Source organism: Phaethon lepturus, unplaced genomic scaffold (assembly GCF_000687285.1).
Source record: "Phaethon lepturus isolate BGI_N335 unplaced genomic scaffold, ASM68728v1 scaffold9308, whole genome shotgun sequence".
Taxonomy (NCBI): domain Eukaryota; kingdom Metazoa; phylum Chordata; class Aves; order Phaethontiformes; family Phaethontidae; genus Phaethon; species Phaethon lepturus.
This window is the reverse complement of record NW_010558797.1, coordinates 18972-42666: the sequence shown is the minus strand read 5'-3', so window position 1 is coordinate 42666 and position 23695 is coordinate 18972. Positions and strand designations below refer to the sequence as shown.

At 43.4% G+C, this 23695-nt stretch overlaps 1 protein-coding gene across 2 annotated transcripts in view; it reads right to left on the bottom strand.

Annotated features, from left to right (window-relative positions):
• Window positions 1-611: 611 nt before the first annotated feature.
• The window catches only part of RUFY3 (RUN and FYVE domain containing 3), a 34187-nt gene continuing 11103 nt past the window's right edge, over window positions 612-23695 (bottom strand). Inside the window, exons 2-14 of one of the 2 annotated variants that reach the window (XM_010293176.1) lie at window positions 21968-22021; window positions 13310-13483; window positions 11844-11961; window positions 10039-10140; window positions 8883-9006; window positions 8160-8221; window positions 7061-7126; window positions 6888-6957; window positions 4725-4823; window positions 3903-3983; window positions 3102-3269; window positions 2270-2367; window positions 612-1187 (exon numbers count right to left, since the gene is read on the bottom strand). In XM_010293176.1, coding sequence (XP_010291478.1) covers window positions 1115-1187; window positions 2270-2367; window positions 3102-3269; window positions 3903-3983; window positions 4725-4823; window positions 6888-6957; window positions 7061-7126; window positions 8160-8221; window positions 8883-9006; window positions 10039-10140; window positions 11844-11961; window positions 13310-13483; window positions 21968-22021 — 1289 coding nt within the window. In that variant the 3' untranslated portion in view covers window positions 612-1114. The remainder of the gene's footprint in view (window positions 1188-2269; window positions 2368-3101; window positions 3270-3902; window positions 3984-4724; window positions 4824-6887; window positions 6958-7060; window positions 7127-8159; window positions 8222-8882; window positions 9007-10038; window positions 10141-11843; window positions 11962-13309; window positions 13484-21967; window positions 22022-23695) is intronic. The other variant, XM_010293177.1, reaches the window with a different exon arrangement.

Genomic DNA, 23695 nt, shown 5'->3' with positions numbered 1-23695 from the left:
TTTCATTAGCAAATCCCATTTGTATTGAACAACAGAAACTCAGAAGCCAATGAAAGAAGTGTCATAGTAAAAGGCAACTCTTCCTTTTAAACCACTAACTACTCAGACAAGGAATGGTCAAGTGCCAAATTACCATTTCCACTCCCCACCACTGCACATTTTGTTCCTTTTTCTTTTTTTCTTTTTTGTTTTGTTTTTGTTTGCTTGCCTTTTTTTTTTTTTTTAAACAGTAGAGTATAAAGATCAGATTAGTTTTTTGTAAAACGTGTAACTTCCCTTTCTAGGAAGGGGAGAGACCTACCAAAACACCTCTCCTTGGCTTCCTTCGGTCAGGAAGAACTGCAACGTAGGTCTAGAGGGGTTCATGGCAGAGGTAGAAGGCAATGCAAAGATAAGGAGGTTTCCACTGAACTTACCACGCTATCATGTTACTCTAAGACACCTAGCTACTAATTCTGGACACATGACGTTTAAAGGAATAAGGGTAAGTCATAAGTCCCCACCCTCCCACCGAGTCACTGAGGCAAAATCGTTGCAAGCAACGTCGGTTACAAGAGGGCTGCTCTTCACAGTGACGAGCTATCGAGTCGCTCCCACTCGTCCTGGACTTGGGGCTGAACCCACGCAACGTAAGTGAACGGGAAACGGCTTGGGGTATGCACACAACTACTTTCAACAACTTCCAGGGATGCATTTTTTTCGCCTACTTCACAAAAAGGGGGACACAGAAAACTAGTTGACTTTCCAGAGCTGGCCACTCTGATATTGGCTTGACCAACACACCTAGTATCCGTAAATGCTGAAGACTTGTGCTGCTGTATGCGGTATGCGTCACCAGGGTGTACAGAGCCACATATGCCTCATTCCTTATGCTTTTCTGGTGTGTTTATTGGCCAACTCATCGGTACTTTAACATCGTTTAAATGGCAAAGTTAGGGATTTTTATACCCGACTCTGAATCTCTGAAGAAAAACTCATTTTAAAAAGTCAGGAAATTCCAAATCAACTTTAGGTGACAATTAACATTTTAACAGTTGCTTTTAGCAATTCTCAAGTTCTCCCTCATAAATGAGTTCTGATGTCAGAGCTGTGAGGTGACCAGACATAAAAATGTCTAATGATGCTTCTGGATCAGTTTGTTTGCTGCACTATTTAAGGTTTTTGCCTGTTTCACCAAATCCTTTTCACTGTATAAGTAAGTCAGAATGAGGAGGATGAGAAAATGGAAAAATAAAAACAGCAAGAGAAAAAGAGCAAATCAGTTAGCTGAGCAGATACCATAAAACATTTCAAAATACACATTTTCTACGAAGAAAATGACCTTTTTTATAAAGAACCATTCACAATACTAACCCTAAAACGAGAGCATTAATTTAGTGCAATGCCCTACTCATTAAATAAGTCCAAGACAATACATGTTGCTGCAAGCTAGGCTTTCCCCTGATTTTCTTGGCGCTACAATGACAGTCAAGGCGATTCAAAGAGGCTGAAGTTCTGAACCTCTGGCCAAGCCACCACGAGGCCTGGCTTCGAGAACAAGACAGAGGGGAAAAAGGAGCAGAGGGGAAAAATTTGCTCCTCCTCAAATCAATCTGACTTCACTGCTGAAGCCCTCCTAAGTTCATGAGGGTTAGTAACCTGAGAGCAACACTGCCATTAGGATGGAACTTGTGCCAGTTCCAAATATTATAGCTACGGGCTGTCTTTAAAAACTGCTAGCGGCAGCCAGGCTGCCCTCTAATCTTCCTCCATTTACTTTCACTTGAGGATTTTTTTCAAGCTCACCTCCCTCAGAAAGCACAAGGCTGTTTGTAATGAGAATGGTTCAATTTGGGGTGTTTTTTTCAAAAACAGTACCAGAGAGATTTGGAATAAGCAAGCACCTCCGAGCCTGGCCTCTGCTGCACACTTGTCCTTCCTGCTCCCACTGTAGTATTGTCATGAGCAGTCAAGCACTTCTCTAGTTCATATTTACATTTTGTATCAGTGCTACCAGAGATAGCAATTGACTTGTAACAACATACAGAAGCGCAGCTGACACAGACAAAGCTGCTACCTTAATTACTGGTTTAGTAGCATATTCTTTTCTAATGGAAACCCTCCTGAGCGTGCAAAACACTTCTCCTAAAAGCATCTCACAAAATTATAGCTCTCCTTGTGTTGCTGTGTTGACTCTAAAGACTCTCGCCTGGTCCGTTCAAGGTCAGTGGGACACTACCGCTAGAATACAAACATCATTTTATAATTGTAAAAGTTGGGGTTTTTTTACCTTTGTTCAAGCTGTTTGATGGTGGCAGCCATCTGATTTGTTTTTTCTTCCAAACGGCTGTTTAATTCGCTCTTCTGTTTCACTCCCATGTCTGAACTCTGGAAAAAGTAGCATCATCTTTTTTTGTAAGTTCCAGTAACACCAAAGCAAGTCGCAAGAAATCACGTGGCACGTGAAACAAACGGGGCAGGAGCCAAAGAGGCAGCAGAAGGTGCTCAAGAAGCAAATGCCAGGTCAATATTGCAAGGACAAATGTCTTGCCATGCAGGTAGGCGTAGGCTACATCTGGACGCCACAGAAGGGCAATACCGTAATCAGTGAAGCTTCCTGTTGAATACATACTAATGCACTACCTGCTAATATCTTTCAACTGTTTTGCACAGAATGACTGGCTCAAGGACAGCACAAGCAACTCTTTTGTGTTCAGAATTTTTTTAAGATTCTTCCCGAGCATTTTGGGTTGCTTTTAGTCTTAAGAGTCTGCTTTCGTCATCACACGGTAATGTACGTCAGTACACCATACACCTTCAAAAACTAGATTGTATGGGAACAGGAGCGACTGTGGCTCGGTTTTTATACCACACCACCACAGAAGATGCTTTCCCCAATCACACACACATTTCTGGATCATCACGAGTCTTTCTTCGGTGGAAACAACATTTTCCTTTAATCTCCACCACATTCATTTGTTCAAGTACTACAGCTTTCCGGCTGGAAGACAGAAGGATGCTATACAGCCTCTAACCCTTTCACAATGAGCACCTTACAAATAGATAGGGGAAAAAAGACTATGACCTGGAACTCACTGCATCTGATTTAATTATTTCCCTACCTGCAACTTGAAAGACAGTTCATGCTTTAGGGCCCTGAGATCATCCAGTTGCTGCCTGAGCGCCACCAGTGCATCTTGCTTCTCGCAGACATCTTTCTCTAGCATCTTCATGGCTAGCTCCATCTCCTGTCGCATCCCGATCTGCACCTCCAGCTCCTTCTCCACATCCTGGAACAGACGGATTAGTCAGCATTACCGGCCAGCTTTCCTCACTGTCCGCGAGAGAGCCACCCTTCGCCGGCGCTCCTGCCAGTGCACTCACTATCTACAAGCGTGCTGCACTGCCACAGCGTCACAGGTACAGACCTGACCCATCCAAGACAGTTAAGGACAACAAATTCACATTTTCAGTCCAATATTAAAGCAATGTAAACAGCATTACCAGCAAAGGGTCACAAAGTACCACATAGGGCCATCTTTCTGATGGAGCGAACTAGTGAAAAGCTGGCAGACTTTTTATTTCCTAAAAACCTTCTGTTCAGGCAATTTTCCCCGCACCAGCTGAACACACTGTATTGAGTAACAGTTCAGGCAGTGGCAATATCCTCATCTGGCAATGGGGATATGTCACACCTAGAAATGCAACTGTACTGCTCATTTTGAGAGACGGACCTCAAATCCATCAATAGAGCCACAAAGTTAACACCGCTTCTGACAAGACTGTCTCGGATCAGGCTAAAGCAGGCAGGCAGGCATGAAAAAAAGTCCCCATGCCAAACATGTTCAGAAGTGATTGTCTGACATGGAGTCATGACGTGAAAAAGCCATTTGTAGCAAGCGCCAAGCTCACACCGTACTTACCAGCCTCAGCTGAGTCTCCTCCTTCAACTGTTTCCGTGCCTCGGTCAGTGCGTGTCCATCAGCAGTTCTGTCTTTAGCGACCTAAGTTCAGGAAGACGCCCAATTAACTTGTCATTACATACTACCAACCCTCACATTTGCTGGTTATTTGCTTTTCCCACCATCTTGACAACAAATTCTGCAGCTATCAAAACTCGGAGCTCCAGTCAGTTAACGCAGCACGCGGCTTCCCTGGGAAATGATTCTATTGCCCCGTTTCCCCAAGCGCTCGGTGCGCTTTAACGGATATGACTTAGATGGACAGACTGCCTGTTTTCACAACTTTCACAATATACTAAGTATGGTTAGAAAACCTCAGGAAAAGATCTTAAGGGTTTAAAAACTGAAGCCAGGTTCTGCCATAGTTACTAGCCCTTTCAATACATCAACAAAAAACATTTTATAGAACCTGCCCCTTGATTTCCAAAAAGGGTAGCATTTCAGGCCAAAAAAGCACAACTCCTACATCCAAGTTTTTCTGCCACCCCGTCAGTAGATCAGTCTTCCTCTTGTCCCTTCTGACACCTCTGCCCAGCAAGCCACGAACACGCTGCGTTAGCTCTCGGCTCTGCGCACGCTCACGGTTAAATCAGCTACCGCCAGGCAGGATTTACTGTGGCCAGGGTCCATCTGTCACCCTCTGCGGAGAACCCACCTGGAGTCACGCTACCCAGTGCGATTTTTGTGTGAGATGGATAAGGAAATGAAGTCTCTTCCAAAAACTGACTTCTCGGTCGAATTTGGCCTGGGACTGCCCAAAAGGTTCAGTAATCATTCACAAACACCAACCTTACGATTGGACTCTAAGATGTAAGAACTTTCTTCTTTAACCCGTTCCATCTCCTCTTGCAGTGTGATAATCCTGTTGTTTGCAACCGCAAGCTGTGAACAAAGCAGAACCACAGTAACTTATCAAAAGCGTACTCGATCCTTTTTTTTTTCCTCTCTAGACATGATTTCTGTACTCAAAGTGAGGGGAAAAAAAAATATCTGGAGCAGCAAAAGAAACAACCTGGCCTCCACCATGGAGAAAGACTAGCCGAAAAAGTATCAGTTAGTGCCAGTGTGATGGATTTCCAGTATTGGCTAAAACAGAGACTTCCCAACCAGTTTTGGTGCCTGTCTTTCAGTAAAGTTATGAACTTCTTCAGGTCTCTACCTCCTAGGCTCGGTGTAATGTGTGGTTAGCACAAGCCAAGAGAAATCCTCGCTCCATTCTCCTTCCCTTGCCAAAGATAACAAAAAGGAAAAACATGAGCACAGGGCAGCTAAGTTTTGTTGACTTCTAGCACTTGAAATTATTACCAGAGAAGAAATACTTGCGTGGGTTTGCTAAAGCTTCAGTAGTTTGGGTATAGCGGTAAGTAGAGCGCCTCAGATCTAAGATGCTCAAGCATTTGGGCAGGAGAAGAATGATGAGAACCTCACCAGAGGAGGAAGATTTGGCTGGAAACAGAGCATCAGTAGCACACATCGCCCTAGAGACAGGGAATTCCTGCCTCAGGGGAGTTCCCAGTGAAGACATCACTGCAGACTAACAGATTACTTTGAATGTGTGGTCAAAGGCCAAAATAGCTTCAGAAAACTCCTTCCAGCTTTGTAAATCCTAACTCGCGTAAGCCTTGCGCACAAGAAAAGCTCAGTGACATTCCAAGAGACCAGCAGTGATATTAAGTGACAAATCCAAATAGAAATGACCCTGACAGAAGTGCGAGTCTTTAGTACAGCTCGTGCCAAATACACAAATTCATGTGATGCGACGCAGTTCACTAACTACACCATGCAAACAGCCCTGGTTGGCACCGCGTGTTCCAACGTCACTTCAACTCTTACTTTGAACAGCATGCAGACTTCACTAAGATAGAAGCAGGTAAATTACTGAAAATCAAAAAATACTTCAGACAATATTGCAATTCATCTCATAGGTACCGTGCCTAATGGGCACAGCACTCATACTCTGCAGGTAATACATCAAAAGCCACTTATTATAGTAGCACTGACGAAGGCCACCTCTACTGCAGACTACCTTTTTAAAATTAGAAAGAGTATTTTAATTGTAAAAAACATTTCTTACTCCTTAATTGCAAGAGTGGTTACACTAATTTCCATCGCTAAAGCTTCTCGTCCTTTGGAATACATCCATTAGAGTAAATGTTCAACAACCAGACACAGAGACCTCCTTTGATGAGGGTAAGAAAGCAAACAAGAATTGCTATTTCATATTTTTACCGCAAGAGCACCGAGACATCCCCATCAAAATCATTCTACTGAGCGGACAGACATACTATAGAACCGTCAGGATGAGACCTCATGTCACACACTTGTCAGGGAACTGACTCCAAAAAGTTTAAGTACATTTATGCCATTACTAATGAACTGCAAGACCAGTTTTAAAACACAAGTTATGCCCATGACTCACGTACCAACCATTCCTCATGCTCAGACTGAACGACGTTTTCTCTATAATGGTAATTTTTGCTTTATTGCTTGAGAACTGTGACAGGCTAGAGAAAAAGTTATTGACACAGTTCAGTTACTATCCTTACATTCTAGTAAAGCTCTGCACCTGTCAAGATCAACAGACATTCAAAAACTTCTTTGTCACGTCTGGACATCTCAGAACCTACATAAGCTGTACGGTGCTGGAAACCACATCCGCCGTATTCTAAGGCATTTTCCGAAAGTCACAAAGCCGTCAAAGGCTTCAGAGGGATAAAGTGCATTCAGCAGCTTTTGATTTTCAACATACACATTTGGTTGTTTTTCCACCTCATGCTTAGCCAGTAGCAACATCCCATGTAATTCCTTGGCAGGTCAGTTATTCCAGTTCCATTGTTAAGCACTCATCATTATGTACACCAGAAAGCTGAAAATAACTCCTCCCTTACCTTTTTAATCCCCGATTCCAAAAGGCCAAAATATTAGATGATTTTCTGTTACACTTACCTCCTCGGTCAGTTTAGTGTTGGATTTTTCTAAGGCATCCACCTTGGCCTGTAGGTTGTTTACTGTAGCACTGTTAAGAGAAACAAAAACCCTACCGTAATTCCTTCTTTTTTAAAACCCTGTTTTCTATTTGGTTATGCTATATAATAAAGAACAAATAAATCATGTCTTACCTTAAATGTCTATTGAGTTCTTCCACATAGTTTTTCTGGTCCAAAATAGCAGTTATCTGACCATCTCTGGAAAAAAAAAATATCATTCACCTCAAGCATTTGGATTCAAAGAACTAGAAAGCGTGGCGACGCAGCCCGTGACTCCAGCGTAGCACCAATACCCAGGGTCTCAATGAGTCTGTGTGACGTATATGAAATAGGAAAGGCGAGTTACAGTCTATGCCTCGGTCATCAGGCGCTGTCCCCTGACTTCTCAGCAGCTGCAACTGCTACATTCACCTGCGTGACACTCAGGCATTTTGTGACACACAAAACAGAGGAAAAAAATGGGTTTGCACTACATGTTTATTGCACAAGAGTCATCACACCGAAATCAGGTCAAGGAAAAGTGTCTACAAATGCATGTTTTGCATGCACTTCCCGCAGGAAATCTTAACTAAAAAAAAGAACGTTCTAAAAATCAAACTGTAGATAAAACAAATGCAATCAGAACACCTGATTCAGAGACATAATATTAAATATATACCTGAATTCAAACTGGCAGGGCTTTCTTAGAAGGAAGAAGTACTCTTGAAGAGCCTCAGAAAACCGCAACACCCGATCCGTGTGCCAGCGTGCCCACAATGCGTTTTTCCACCGCTTGCTCTGAACGTTGCACAGCTCTACGCATGCTGGCACGAGTACTTTAGGCTATTATTGCAGTTACCATCTTTTCCAGTTGGAGACATTTTTTTTCCTAAGGGTGTTATGGTGCCAAAAATCAACTACTTTCCTGCTAGCCGTAAAACTGGTGAAGGCTACTAAGCCGCTTACCAACAAGGCTTTAAAGAACAGCAGACATAAGACCACAGAGGGTCACTTGTGAAATATTTTTATCTTCAATGGCCAGTTAAGGAAGAACGCACAGAATTTCTGTGAAACTTTCCTTTGTCCATGCCCCCTCCCAATATTTCCAGTATCTCATTTATACATTATGGTTTATCGTACAAGAGCAATTCAGTCTAAGTAGCTTTTTCATTAAAAATTGATCAGCTTGCAGGGCAACCCAGAATACTTGAATACAAGTGATAGGAAGCAGGACAACTGTGCGTGTACCTACCCTTCGCTGCCTTTCGTGCTGTTCCCATCTTTCAAATACATTGAGAAATCAATAACTCCAACCTAGAAAAGAAAAATTTGCATTTTCCTTTGAACACTTTTCCCAAGACTAAACACTGTCCATAGTTGTGGAAGGTTGGAGTCATTCAGTTAGAACACCAGTACATATTGTATTAGAGCAAGGATCCATTATACCAGTAATCTACCCATGAAAACGTGGCCTATTTCAAGCAAAAACATAGTAGGATAAGCCACAAGTTGGCAAGCAAGTCTTAGGACATAAGGAGAAACCATTACCATCCGCTTACCTGTGATAGATACGCTGCTTATGCAAGCCGTAACATAAGCGTACACAGGCTCGTTTTCTTTTGTTTAACAGCTACAATGATCTCATCACACAGCGTGAGTCAATTAACAGTTCTGTCCACTTCTCCCCTCACTTTCGCTAAGTCCTTCCCTGTTTTCTCCTCCTTTTTCATTTACTACATTTCAAGTCCAGTGACCCGCACGCAAACCCATAGCGAAGCGCAGCAGCGAAGAGAAAACCAAAATCCTGAGTCTGATCTCAGTGCCACCAGCAAACTGAAGACCCCAATCACCATAACGAGCTTATATTAGTCTTCTATTACGTATAGTGACCAACTCTTATCTCAGTTGATGCAAGTCCTCTACAATGGAAAATACTACCAATTTTAAGGAGCGAAAAGAACTGAACACCCCGTACCTGTGAGTCCAGGTCTTCTCCTTTCATGCAAAAGTTGGCATCGATGACATTCAAACCTACTAGGAGGCCAGCAATGATCGCTCCTTCTTCTTCCATCATCAGTGCATTAGGCTCATAAAATTCACTGCAGGATACACGGCAAGAGAAGACAAGTGTTGCATCTTTAAAAATCAACTAAAACTATGTCAACTGCCATGGGATCCCTGCGATTTCAAAGGACAATATCACACAAGTGCAGCCTTAACAACAACCCAGGCAGCGGCACATAGTCCACACGGATACGTACTCCTGCTCTGACTGAACCGATCTCTCCTGGCACAGTAAGTCTTCAGGTGAAGCAAAGACCCACTAAGTAGGAGACCTGGGGCCTCACTGTTGAAGGGTGACGGAAAGTAAGCACAATCCTTGAGTAACGGTACAGCACGCTTAAGGTTTAAGACTGGGACTTTATATCAGAGGTTTTTTTTTTAAGTAGCATACGTCTACTACTACATAGTACTACTACTAACTACACAGCGTTATTAACACAAGCCGCTGCCGCCACATTTTCCAGTGGACAACACCAAGTTCTCCTTTCTAGCCCCAAGTCAGTTATGGATTTACATGGACAGCCAGTGGAAACCTACTTGTTTGAGTAAAGAAACACCAATACATTTATTAAATCCTACTGCTTTACACAGATGTAGTAGCTCACATCGGTGGCCTTTCAACTAGATGACAAAATTATTGCTGTTTTATGAGCAGGAAGAAGAGATAGAGAGAAGGGAAATGACTTGTTCCAAGTCAGACGTTAACAAAGCGACAAGGTCAGAAACAAATCCAGGGCCAAGATTTTGCAGAGACAGAATGCTGTATCCCCTCTGTCCAACTATTTCACCCAATTCATCTCTTCGGAACCAAAATTTGTGTTTATTCTAATGGATATTTGAGACAAAGCTAAGAAATAACAGCTTCTGAATTCAGAAAGAATACTAAGCATTTTTAATGATGCTTAGTATTTAATTCCTCCCTCAGAGGAAGCTCTGCATTTCACAGATATTACCATTTCTCAAAAAAGTACATGCATGCTTTACCATTCGGGTGTAGAAGACCGTAAAGATCTTAGCAAAGAACAGAAGTGAACCTAACCTCATCCGAGAGCGAGCTCAGCACTCACCTGAGAAGATCCTTTCTGTTAATCAAGGCCTTCATGTATTCTGACAGTTTCTTCTGCATTAGAGCCAGGCGAAGCCAAGCTCTTCCTCTGCCCACAGGTGTCCTACAAAGGCCGGAAACAAAACAGTTAGGGACGTCCTGCAACACACTTTCACAAACAGTGCTAATAATCCCATTCCATCTAAAGTTTCTGCATCTCAAAGACAGAGCTGGCACTGACAAAAACATTGAAATACAAGGTATGTACATGCAAATAGCTACGGGTAAGTTTATCTAAGCAATCACTGCTTCTCTCATCACTAGCTTTGTATTTGTTATACTAAAAAAGTATTTCCCTGACTTAAACCCTGGTGGATGCTACTACATAGACAGAGATCAGCTGCTTCGACACGTCACATTCTAATTCAAGATCAGTTTTGCGTAAGGCAAGCACCGCTCCTTCAGGTAGGTGTTCAGTTGGCTGAGAATCCACCAAGACAACTGAAAACACAGATTCAGTACCGTTCTCTTCAACTATTTTGCTCGTCAACACACCCACAGGATGCAACGGGTTACAGTCACAGTCCTTCCCCCTCAGTTTCTCCTGTCAATCGGAAGCATGCAGCTTGAAAAATACGGTAACCGATAACACTGCATCAGAGCTCTGGCTCACCTCCCCTGGCATGCTGGCCAGGAGCCAGCACCAGACGCTCCAAAGGAAGGTGCAAAGCCCCCGTGCTGAGCCGTATTGCGATTAGAAGGAAATTTCTTTTCCGTCTCCAGCAGTCAAGTCAGCTGTCTTATACTAAACAGCACGTGGGGCACTTTATCTCCTAACCTTCACCGGTATAAGCAGCAATTGTCCATGAAATTGACCTCACTAATACGTCCCACGACATTTCCCAAGGGTTAGTATCAATGCAAGGTTTAGAAATGGATTCTAAAACTGTTCTTTATTTCAATTTCTGTAACATTTCAATATTATTTTACAGCAGGAAAAGGTAACAGGAGATCTGGCACAACGCTGTTGGCACTCCACGCTGGTCCTGTGAGCTCTTCCAGGAGGAGTCCTGCACAGACCTCCAGTAAAAGCGCTTGTCCATATGTATCACTAAATACTAACCCAAAAGAAGCTGCTGTTGAATCTGTTCATCTCCTCTTTCAGCAACGAAGATTTAATCCTTAGTCCTGCTGCTCATAGAAAAGCTTCCTTAGATCTTTTTTCTATTCCCCAGCCTGAAAGCTTCTTACAGTTTCTTTTTAGCACGGAATACGCAAACTTCAACGTGACGTCTGAAATGACTACGAAATTTTGTAAACGCAATATATACTTAAAGTGTTTTTTTCCCCTCTCCTCTTTAACATAAGCTAGTATCTTCTCCAGCTTCTTGACTGAGCTTCCCTTTTACACAAACTTGGTAAGTTTACCTTAATTTATTTAAAAGAAAAATACCTCTGCCCATCAGCCTCAAACCTATTTAACCTGGCATCACCTTCCTTCCAACTCCCTTCCTCTTCAGTCTGACTTCAGAAATAGTCAGGAAAGGTTTTTCCTACTCCTGAGACACATCGTCACTCGTTTAGTGCTAGCAATAAATGCACTATTGCCCATCAGACCCCATGCACTTAACACAGAAAGAAAGAATATATGCTATCCTCTCCTTCTGCAGCTCCTTGATTAAGCATAAAAGAGAGTAATGATCCATTTTTATCAGCAGAAGGTGGCAGATGTATTCCTGAAGGTCACGTTTGCCCTTCCTTCTCTTCTTCAGGATCCTTCTTACAATAAAAACATTATGTGCTTGTGCACTGAAAGACTGTACTTACTTCAGCCCTGGGAGATCCTTAACGCTTGCTGTAATTTCTGCAGCTTCAGGAACAAGCTTTTCTACTAGTTCTAGAGGTCCCCAAAAGGACTTATTTTGCCCAAGAAAAGTCTTTTTGGCTAGAAAAGAAAGATAAAATGAGCCCGTTAGGCCTGTGCTGACGAAACACATTCTCAAACATGGTCAGAAGCGAACAAACAGTACACAAAAATCGTCAGATTTTTCTGGGACTGCTGCTGGGCATGTACAAAAGATGACTTCTTATGCCCGAGTGTGGCAATTAGTTGTATCATTCAGATAAGGCAACGGGAGCTTGAGATGGATGCCAGAAAATATTCCATGCATCCCCACCATGCCAAAGCAACTGTATCCGGTGATAACCAGCAACTTAGATTCACTGCCAGAGGTCAAAACTTCTACCAGCATGCTGTCACTGTCCCCAAGTCACAGCTGATGCGTGCACAGTAGTTTTCTCTCACTGACCATCACATTACAAGGAAAAGGACCACACCACTTGGAACCTGCTCCTTCTCCACAGCCTCCTGGGGCTTCTCTGTGCATCCTTTCCTCCTTCGGGAAAGCTTTCTAGTGACCCCTAGGTACTAAAGCTGGAAATTCATTTTCCTCTTCCATAGTTCTTACTGATACTTCACAGCAGCAGTGAGAAGATCGAGAACTTGCTTACCTTCAACCTCATGGCCAGCAGTAGGGACACTGGCAAATAGCTAAACATAGAAGCTGAAGAATATGAACCCTTCTCCCCTGCATAACATTACCCTCACCAGCACAGGCATCGCTTCTTCTGCGCCTCAGGCTGACCACCAGTGCTAAAGAAGCACCACAGGACATACGTACGGGTGCTGAAAGGGCATTTAATATCCTCCGCTTTTCATCTTAAGCTGCTATCACACAGAGGCAGCACATCAATTAAAGTATTCTGGTACTTCACAATTTTAGTTGTGATTCCGCATTATTAGACGGTTAAATATATGCTCTGCTTGCTATTGTAGAAAGCATCTTACAAGACCATAGCTGCACAAAGCCAAAATCCTCAGTTTTGACAGAACTATTGAGAAAGGACCTCCGTGTTGCAGTTCCTCTTCCAGCAAGAGGACCGTCGTGTCCCCAAAGCACCAGGAAGTGCAGAAGAAAAAAAAGGGAGTCATGAGCTTGCTGAAAAGCTAATTTTACCACTGATCACTTAGTTATACTCGAGTCATCTGAAAAGCTGTTTTAAAAACAGCAAGCACCTGCAACATCTCTGAACTTTTCCCTGGCAGTGTGATACCTTCAGCAGAAGTTTTTCCCTTCCTGTGGCCTGGCAAGTCAACTGTGATCGCAGCAGTGACCCTGCCCGGCCTCTCTCTAGTCTACTGTAGAGTACAAACCCAGATTTTTGAAATGAGATCGCTCTTTCTCGCTCCCACGCTATGACGAACAGCTACGACTCCTGTCGAGCAAGGTCACCTTTCAAGCCGTGTTTAAGGCAGTGTTCCATCACAACGAAGAACTGCTGAAGAGGTGCATAGTCAGAGTCCAGCGTCCTGCCCAGATTAAGCGCCGATTCAATCAACCCCTTGATACTCAGTTTCGCCATGTTCATCAGGTTCATGCGTTCATTAGCCATGAGATAATTAGGATCTACAACAAAAGGAAGAAAAATACTGTTGAGTAACAAAAGCTATTTTTAATACAATAAGATATCCCATTTCTCTCTCTTTTTGTTCCTCAGCTTTCAGGACATTTTTAGGGGCAGTGGCAGTTTCACGCGAGGCACTCTCTTCAGGCCTTTTGTTGAGAAAAATCAAAATTAATGACCATTTTACAGCCAAAGCCACAATGACATGGGTATGGGCGACATAGCACATTAAGGGTGCCTCAATACTTCAAATAACTACAGAAGCTTTACATTTTCAAGAAAGTGAAGTTTGAAGACAGCTGTTAATATTGTGCTTTACCTCTTGCCAACACGATACCAAATGTTACGGCCGTCACTTGTTCCAACTCAACTCCCCAGCAACTATAAACTGCTAAGAATTCTCCACTTGCGATTTGCTCTTCCATCTAAAAACAACCATGAATTCACTCACGCTTAATCCAGCAACATGTGTGTCTATCCAGTCTTGCATCTTCCCTTCTCTTTTTTTTTTTTTTTAAACTTGGATTTAACATGGAGCCAATTCCCACGGATCTCTCCTCATTTTATCAACGCTACTGTTTTTTACCATTGACAATAAGGGGCCGATCTTCACGGCTCCTCTGACAGCTTGCCCGAAGTCCCGACACGCACAGATCTTCCAAGACTATATATTCTTCCCCTACCATAATATAAATATTCAGACCTTTATACATGCTAGTTGCTTCTCACTGCAAGAAACAAATACAGGCATCCATTTTCCAAACTACACCCTGCCTGCAGGCCTCCTGCTCCCTGACCTGTATAATGTGCCCAAGCCAACACCCATCCTTTCACAGAGCACCTCTCTTCCCAATCACCATCAGGGCATTTCCAACACCTCAAGAAACAAACTCATTTACAACAGTACTGTCCCGTAACTGCAGTGACTTGTGCTATGTCCACAACAAATAAAGTGTGCTTACGCTTTAGGCCAGGAGACAGGCAGCAGTAGAAAAAAATTCTGGCTACTAGAAGGATGTTGCATCAGTTACACGTTTTATGTTTGTATCTGTTCCACTGGCAATCTCTCACCCAATTTTTGAGCAGGAGTTCTTTGGTGCAAGCGGTTTCATCCCTGTAAGGCACGTTTATTCTTAGGCTGCTGTAAACAGCCATGGACCCTTGAACCAATTTGCCACCTTCGCAGGTGACTTTACTACGCCTAGCAGCAGAAACGGGACCAGAGGACATCCAAGACTACGTATCTAAGCACAGAGTACACCCTTTATATGCTATACTGACAAAGAATGCTTGCATCTAGCAAACAAGTAAAGCAAGTGACTATCGGAGACTGAAAACTTTCAGTTAGAACAAAAGGAGATGCATTTCTATTTAAAAGACAGAGGAACAGGTAGCTAAGTTGGAGGAAAGAAGCCATAAAAATATCTAGAAATCTAAGCGGGGGAAGAATGGCTGTTCCTGCCTGCTCTGTGGAGTCCCACCACCCGGCCCCCCCCAGCGACGCCTGTCGTGGTGTTCTCAAGCTCTTTTTGACTGTTCGGAGGCTCCGTCTCTTCAATGTACGGACAGCTGAGACAGGTTCCTATGTCTCTCCTTAAAACACCTCTCATGGTCGAGGAGGAGGGGAAGATGCAACCCTCATTCTCAGTGGATACAGTCCCTAAGTGAAGTCTTGTAGAAGTTTGGGGTTATATTCAACAGCTTTGCCACCGAGTAAACACCAAATCTCTACTAGGCAGGTGGACTTGAGCTGTCTGGACTGTTAACAGTTTTCACCCTCTTGCCAATACAACTGTGAAGAACGATTTCTTGCAATTTAAAAACACAGCAACTTTGCCAAAAGAGGCCAAGGGGTACGTTCTTCTGAGACCACTGCAGTCTCCTATAGGACTTGTCCTGATGATGCAAGTCATCACCCCGCTTCATCTCAACGCTGATACTGACAAGTGCGGTTTGCTCAAATACAAACTCCTTTCCAACCTAGTGATTCTGTGATTCCTTGTCTTCTCAAATGTACTGCCCCTGCAATGAGGCGTCTTGTCAGCACCCACCAGCCCAAGAGAGAGCAAGGAGCAAAGCTGAATAGAACTACAGAATCATGAAGAAAATATCTGGTATCTCCTGTACGTTGAGAAGCACTGTAGGCCCAGCAACCTGCACCCAACAGGACTAATATATGATTTCCGTAACCTACGGCTGAATGCAGAACAGGCAAGAGGAGGAGCAACTGCTGGTGTGCAACTGAGACTCCTTAGGCCAGACAGAAGGGGACACTGAAAGGCACCCCCAGGTTGGGAGATGAAAAGCCCGTCTGCCAGAGGACAGGCTGTTTTTGTGGGGGATGCTGCTGCTGACTCAAAGAAACAGTCAGACCTAGCACCGCGGCGACAGCGCTAACAACACTCGAGTACACGTCATTAAAGCTGAGGGCTGGGAAAAAACCCACAGTATAGGGAGAGCAATGGGTCAGGGCAGCTGCCACCGTTTAAACCCATTACCATGGCTGCATGTGCTTAGTCTCTCCAAAAGCAGGCGAGGACAAGGCCTCTCTTATCCCCTTTCTTCTCCTCTAAGTCTCCCTGTAACCACCCTGGCAGGTACCGCACCGAGCGGCTCAAGGAGAGAAGATGTCTGATGGAGAAGGGGAGCGAGCGGACGGCGCTAAGCAATGCCAGCTGGGATTGCCGTCAGTTGACGGCTGCGAGTCTGGCTGCACTCCCGGCCACATCTGCTGCCATGGACAAACGCCTTCTCATTCAGGGAAGTGGCAAACAATTCCAGCTGTTCCTGCGACTCCACCCAACCTTCTCCTGATGAGGGACAAAGCCATGAAAATCCCCTCTGAGTTTTGGTTTACTAACTGCATGCTCTTCAAGCGCTGCTTGTCTTGGCTCACGCCTTATAAAAAGGCTGAGATTAGGCACTCTCAATTTATTTTCATAGTTCAGAAAACTTCAAAGTACTCATTTAGGAATGCAGTTCTCATGGCAGCATTGGGATGGAGCAAGATTTAATTTAGCGGGTGATTTTTATTGCCTTTGCAGAACTACTACTATTTTAAGCCAACAGATTTGGCACGCACTTCGAGCCGATCACCCATTTTGTGATTTACAATCCATTTTATGATTTGCGATGTAGCTAACAGTCACCATTACTAGCAACGCAGACGCAAGGAAAAAAAAAAGTCAGACCTGGTATTACACACCATTGCAAAAACTAATTTTTGTACCTGGAATTCAAAACCACTGCTGTATCTTTTCTTCGGTGTACTTCTACATAAAACTCACGACGACCACCTCCGACAGCATCCACCACAGTTGCCCTTCAGGAGTACACGAGCATCACTACAGCATTTGCCTCTACCGCAGACAACTCCTGTCACAAAATCGCGCTTCGATACCGCCATTCAAAAACCGCTCTGAACAAGCTCACCTGGTAAAAAGCCATCAACCCGCTCCCTCAATACTGCTGGGAGCACAACCCCACCTGCAGCATACCCGCCCTTCTGACCGAAACAGATAAACCAGCAGAAATCTCTACTCGGTTTGAATTACCTGAGGCAATTTTTACATGTACCCTCAAAAGAGTATGATGCTGCGGTAAGAGAAACAAATGGACCTTTTTTTTCCCCCCCCCCCAATTTAAATACATTTTGAAGTCTGGGTTGAACAGGATTATTTGCCCGGCCAGGCTTTGAAGACACACACCCGTGCATACGCACACTGCGCATCCTGATCTCAGTAGTGAGATCAGACCCTTTAGAGAAGCTGAGTGTTTGCCTCCTGAACATACCTAGAAGTTTTGAGACTTGACCAAAACCTTGTTAACCATCACAGCTTCTTCTCCCCTGTCAGGGGAATAGCCAGATACAGGAAGACGGAGAGACGTCCTCTCCTCTCCAAGGAGGACGTTGCCCCAGCGGCCAAGGTCCCGCGGCGGCACGCCCCGAGCAGCAAAGCACTGCCGCAGCACAGCGCGGTCCTGGCCCGCGGCCGAGCGGCTCCTTGAGCCCATCGGTAGCAAGGCGGGCGTCCGAAGTGACCCCGCGCAGGTGGCAAATCAATTGCTGACGCCAAATTAAATAAACCGAACAAGACGACGACATGGAAAACATTCCTTTGGTTGCGGTTATCAGCTGGTTTGAATTACGCTAAAGTCCAAGGACACTTCTTGGAATTAGGGTCCTACTCCATTATACGCTCGCAGGAAACCATACGCATTTCTTAAGAGTATTGAGAGCTGCTGCCACAGTCAGACCTTTACTGAGGTCAAGGGTATGCTTTTTGAGGCAAGGCACATGGTTTTCCACGCGTCTGAGCAGTCTGTGACCGCTGTGTGTCAACTGGGGTCAATATTACCCTAATTGAAAAAACACAAACAAACAAGGGTGCATGAAACGTGTTCAAGACCGCTAGATCCTTTCAACACTTTTAAGAGCTAATGAACACCTGAGCTGAGGAAAGCACTGGAGAAAGAAGAAAAGCAAGGCTATGCTTTTATTTAACACTAAAACGTGCGGTCACAGCCTAAAGAACTGAAAAATGTTTTCATCACATGAACTAATGAAAGGTTTCTGCTTCATTAGTCTGTTATGAACAGTGCTCATCCAAGATTCTCATCTTGCAAACCAATTAACTGTTACATAGCATGAAATGGGATAAAATCCCCAAGAATTGTTAAAAAAATTAAATCCTAAGTAATTTATACCATTGTTTTATGTTCTGCAACATATACACCTTTAAAATTGAGTCTTAAAGAGAGCTGGGTAAGCAAGCAAATATGACTTTTACACAATAAGACTACGCAGCTGGCTTTAAGGCAACCCAGACGCTTTCTGCTTTGGCAAGCCTGACCCTCAATGTGCAACTGAGATTCTCAGTTTGAGTCAGCATCTTGTCCAACTTTCTCCTTCTGCCTCTAACTGCAAAAACTCTACCCGTGTTATACTATACGTGCCACGCCGTAAACATTAAAAGGTAAAATCTTGGCCCTTAAACTTTGCCTTTCCATGTGGTTTGGATTTCAGTTGAAGTCATGAAGGTTCTACAGAATAGACGCGTTGTCTATCCAGCCACCTTGCACATGGGATTTAAGTGGTCGTGACTGAGCTGGGCTTGCATCCTGCTAGAATGACAGGGTAAAACAATCTGACTGTTTTCTGCAGACACTGAACTGCCATGTTTCTCAAGACGTAAAACCGTGCCACAATCATTCACACGCTAACAGCACGAAAAGCAAAGGGTTCCTTAGAAGCTCCCATGAAGAGGTTTTCAAAAGCATCCAAGAACCTCAGCAATCCTGTCTTTTGTTTAAAAGGTAAAATAGGTACCTAAAAGTCAAAGAAAAAGTCAATGCAATACTGAATCTCAAAGGCTTAAGCGGCAACTGTGGTCTAAGTACTTCTCGCCCGGTGACAATATATTTTATAGCTCCTCATATTGAATTACTCTAAAAGAACGAAGAAGGAACTAAAATAAAACTAGAACTCTGATCAAATGCAGGGAGTCACGAAACACCATAGATGTGAACAAATCTGCTCAAAGTGATGCCAATTAATTAGTATTTCAGCAAGGTTGTCCGTGTAGTGAAGCCGTCGTAAGTCAGCAATACAAACGTAGAGCAATCTGAAATTTAGAAAGGCTGCTTCTGTGTATGGAAGAGAAATGGCATCTCGCAAACAGTTCATACTGTACTCAGGTTAATGGAGATACGTTAATGGTGAAACACTTGGTTTCAAAACAAACCAGCCAGCTACCTACAGTACGCTGAGTTTCGGTTAAGCAAATTCACATTAGGGAAGACGTTAGTTCCAGCTGCTCAGTCTATGAAATCATGAACATATGTTTAATTTCAAATAAATGTGGAAAGCAAATCCCTAGATAAATTAAAGACTTCCATCATTTAAACTGGAGTTCAACATCATTATGCATTTTTTAAGCCGCTTCTACTTCCTGATGTTCCCTTACATTCAAATGCCTCATATGCCTTCCAGCCACGCAAGCCCCTGACTACCATCCCAAGGAGGAGGTGGGTACACGTTTTGCATGTCATGCAAAAACCCTCTTAAAGGTAAGCAGTGATGAAAATTAAAAGGTCATGACTATTCATAAGTGAAAAGCAGGAGCATGTCTGTTTCTACAGAAATATCTTTTACTCTACTATTTTTTTGCTTCTACAGTCAAAATTCAACCTCTCAGAGGGACTGTGGATAACCAGGAAAGCAGCTGGACTAATGCCATGTTCCAAAAACAAAATGGGATTTCCTAAGAGAAGAAAGATTTTGACAAAGAGTTTAAAAGGTGGCTTCATTTGTTCTTGCTATTATGTCCTTCACGCTGACTTTTAAGGAGGAAGGCACACTCCCCGCCATCAAGCATCCATCAGTCTCTGATGCACCACTGAGGAGGACAGTTTCCCCACGCACATCAGGCACATAGGAGCTTTGAAAAAAGCAGAACGGGGTGGTGGTCATGGGAAACAAAGATACAAGTGCAAACAAAGACGACACACATTTCCAATGTATCCCAGCCTCAAAAAAATAAATGCAAAAAATCTGTACAAAGCTTTATGGGAAAAGAAAAAAGCGTCAACCCCCTTTTTCCCCCCGGAAAGACTACCGTGGATATGCCCTCGGCGGGAGCTGCTGGGGAAGCAGAATTACCTGTTGTGCCAGGAGAGAGAACGTCTCCCGGGGCTGATGAGAAGCCCATGGGGTTTACGAGGCCAGCGGGCAGAAGCCCAAGCAAATAACCAAGTGCAACAGTTAAGAAAGGCACCATCCACTGAAGATGACCAGCAAGAGAGTCATGTACTTAATGCAACAAAAGTAATTTTTGTCCACAGTACACGCTCTTCAAAAAGATTTATACCATCTGAGTCTCCAAATATAAAGAAAAATAAATTTTCCTAGGTCATGGTTGATTTAGCTCTTTTCTTCTGCCAGAAACATGCTTAGAACTATTTGCACTGGAAGGTTTTTCCTAACTGAGTCGCCACTCTAGCGGCCTTACTTCGCCATCCTTAACTATCAGTTATTATTCCAGTACAAGTCGCAACTACATATTTTAAGACAGATGTATCCTTCATGGTGTTGCTCACACTTCACCCTCTATTTATAACCCTGACCCACAACATAAACGCGCTTCGCTTAATTCTACCGTTTTGCTTTACCAAGTTCCATGTTTAAATTGCTTATCTGTGCTATGAAGAAACAAAGGCACCTTTGGTTTAACATCCTGCCAGTGAGAATTAGACCAAAACCGAATAAAACCCCGGTAAGGAAACAGCCACCGTGGGATCTGCAATCCGCAACACCTTCAAAATAGTCAATGCACAAATTGGCAAAACGAGCTGGAACGCATCTGCTGACCTTACTCCTCTGGGACTATCAGTGTGAGAATAACACGACTTGCGCTCTGAAGTCTTCTTGACACCCAAAACCCTAGCTTTAGCTTCTCATTTGAGATTGCCGTTTTAAAAGTTTGGCCCGTATAGACAAATACCCCTCACCATCCTTCTACAGTGAAAACTACATTCTTCCTAACAAGGAGCATTTAAACTTCTCAGCCACAAAAGGAAAAGTCCCTTATTACTCCCTTGCCTCCAAAAGGTGCATTAGCCCTTTGCGCGGCAAACGCTTGCATCCCAATCGTGAACAGTTACATCTCGTCATCAAACTACAATTTTACTTCAGTGCATGCTGAATTAGAGATTCAACTATTTCACACTTGCACCATTTTTAAGAATCAAGTAATAAGCACAAAAAAAAAATTGTCTTTTAGTACTTCACAGGGTTTAATAAAAATTTTCAATACAAGTTTTAGAGTCACTTTTGCACAGTCTCGAGTTGATAAATAGAAATACTTCAGAAAACCTGATGCTTCGGGGTGATTTCTGAAATATTTTTTAAAATTTAGCTTCCATATATTGCTGCAACTGTTTAGTTTGTGTTTAGATCAGGCTCAGGAAAAGAACTGCCTCAGAAAGCATTTAACATAAATCATCTAGCTGCTTGTTGATTCACTTTGTCTACCTCCACTTGATGTCGAAATACCCAAGAATTATTGAAACACTTATTAAGCAACACTGTATGCACATATTGTCAAAAAGAAGAGGTAACTAAGAATTTAGAAACTAAAACTGATCACATGGACCCCATGAAGGGGCTGATAAAATTTAGCAGAGAAGCCTTCACAATATCCATTTTAAATGTAAATTAATGCAATCGCAAGAGCAATACATCCACGTGAGTGATCAAAGACTTTTTTTTAAACACGCTAACAGCAGAAACCAAACATCCAGACAGAGTGCAACTTGTACAGCTTGTTCTGGCTGCCAACCTGGTTCAACCAGACAAGCACGTTCAGAACCCCACGGCCATCGGCACTGGAAAGGAAAACTGGATTTTGCACTCAGGTTCCGAATAAGCAGGCAAAAGCCAATCATTAGTGGAAATAATAGCTGAAAGATGTTGGTGTGGCACGCACCTTCAGTATCATCACGCAATTGCTCCACCACATCTGTCAAATCCTCCCAAGAGTCTTTGCAAACAGCAAAAAGAAAGGAAAAGAAAGAAAATGTCATGCAAGCCATGATCTAAAGGAAAGATTCAAAATCAACGTTTAAAAAAGGATAACTGAAAGGGAGATTTGCGTAATACAAGACTTAATTCATAGTGGCAAGAGATTTGCAAGTCAAAAGTGTTTATTAGTCTCCACAAAGCAATACAGCAAAGCATTTTTTTACTTAAGAGTCAAATTAAGGCAGGTTTCAGTAAAGCTTTTTCAGTTCATTCATTAAAAATGAACCTTTAGAAGCTTCATTTCTTCCCGCATTAAGACAACGTTTTGGTAAAGCACATCCTAAAAAGAAAAGCAAGAGCAGCATTATTTTGTTTGTCAGATCAAAGCACTAAACTTTTGATATTTATGCAGTGTCAGCATTTTCTTCAATTTCCTCCTACCCAGCCCCAAGAAGAACCCCCCAACAGGGACACACAGCCACACATGAAAAGCAAGCACGTTTCAGGAAAAGGACATAGTGAGGACGTTTTAAGTAAGGTTAAACAGAGCTTTAACTCCATTACAACCGTCACTCCAAGTGAAAAATCTTGCAGAGGTGATCCAACCGAGCCTGGACGCGGGTCACAGGTTTTATGTCGTCGTTCAGATGATGATTCGCTAAGGCCTCCATCAGGAAAACACCTCTATGTCCTTGCCGGGAGCCTGCAGGCGGCTGGCAGGCACGGGGAGGAGGCAGGTATCCTGGGAGAGGAGCAGGCAGGACAAGGAAAACTTGTTTCCTAATTCCCAGGTTTCAAACCCAGAAAACAAAGCCAGACGAAGGCCCGGAAGGTGGGAACCCTGCGGGATTGTCAGCTCCCTACTTACGTGCTCGCTCCCCCCAGCGCTCATTTGCCATCAGTTGAACGTCAGAAGCACAAGAAAGGCTCTATTCCCCTTTACCGGCCAACCGTGCCGAAGTCCTGAGCAAAGTACACACGCCACTAGGACCTCCTCCCTCCCACGGAAAAGCTACAGCCAGCCTCCTCCTGCTTGCAGGAGCTAGCGTCGGCTAGCAAACAGCAAATTCACAGGCACTGCATTTAAAGCAAAAAAAAAAAAAGTCTAAGTATCAGTACAACTAATAAGTGAACTGATCCCCTGTCTCTGATGCTTTCCTGAACTCTACTGCACTCTTACCTCGGAGTGCTACAATGGGTCACTTTTAAGGCTTCCCTCCTTTTTTGGGTTTTTTTTTTTGGTTTGTTTGCTTGGGGTTTTTTCGGACTTAAAACACAGATGTTAGCATGATTGAGAAACTCAGTATTCACAGAAAATGCTTTGCGTAACAAAATTACATCAACAAGCTAATAGAGCTTGTGTTTACTAGCTGTGTTTCTAGCATTTCTGAAAATGAATCAGATGAGAACCTAGCTGCCCATGCAGCTCTTTCTTTAACTCCAGTTTCCATTACATGCAAGGGTCCGAACCAGATTCCGACCACCCCGGGAGCCCTACCTGCATACTGAGACTGAAGCCAGCCACCATCGCAGAACGGTCTGTTACCTAATACCGACCGTTTGGGTTTTTTTCCTTAATCTAAAGTGTAAATGGTGAAGAACATCTCATAACCGAAACAAGATTTACCGTTAGCTTCGTAACGGGGACAGAGAAAAGTGCCAGGCTTCACTTGATCTTTTCATGTGATCTTTC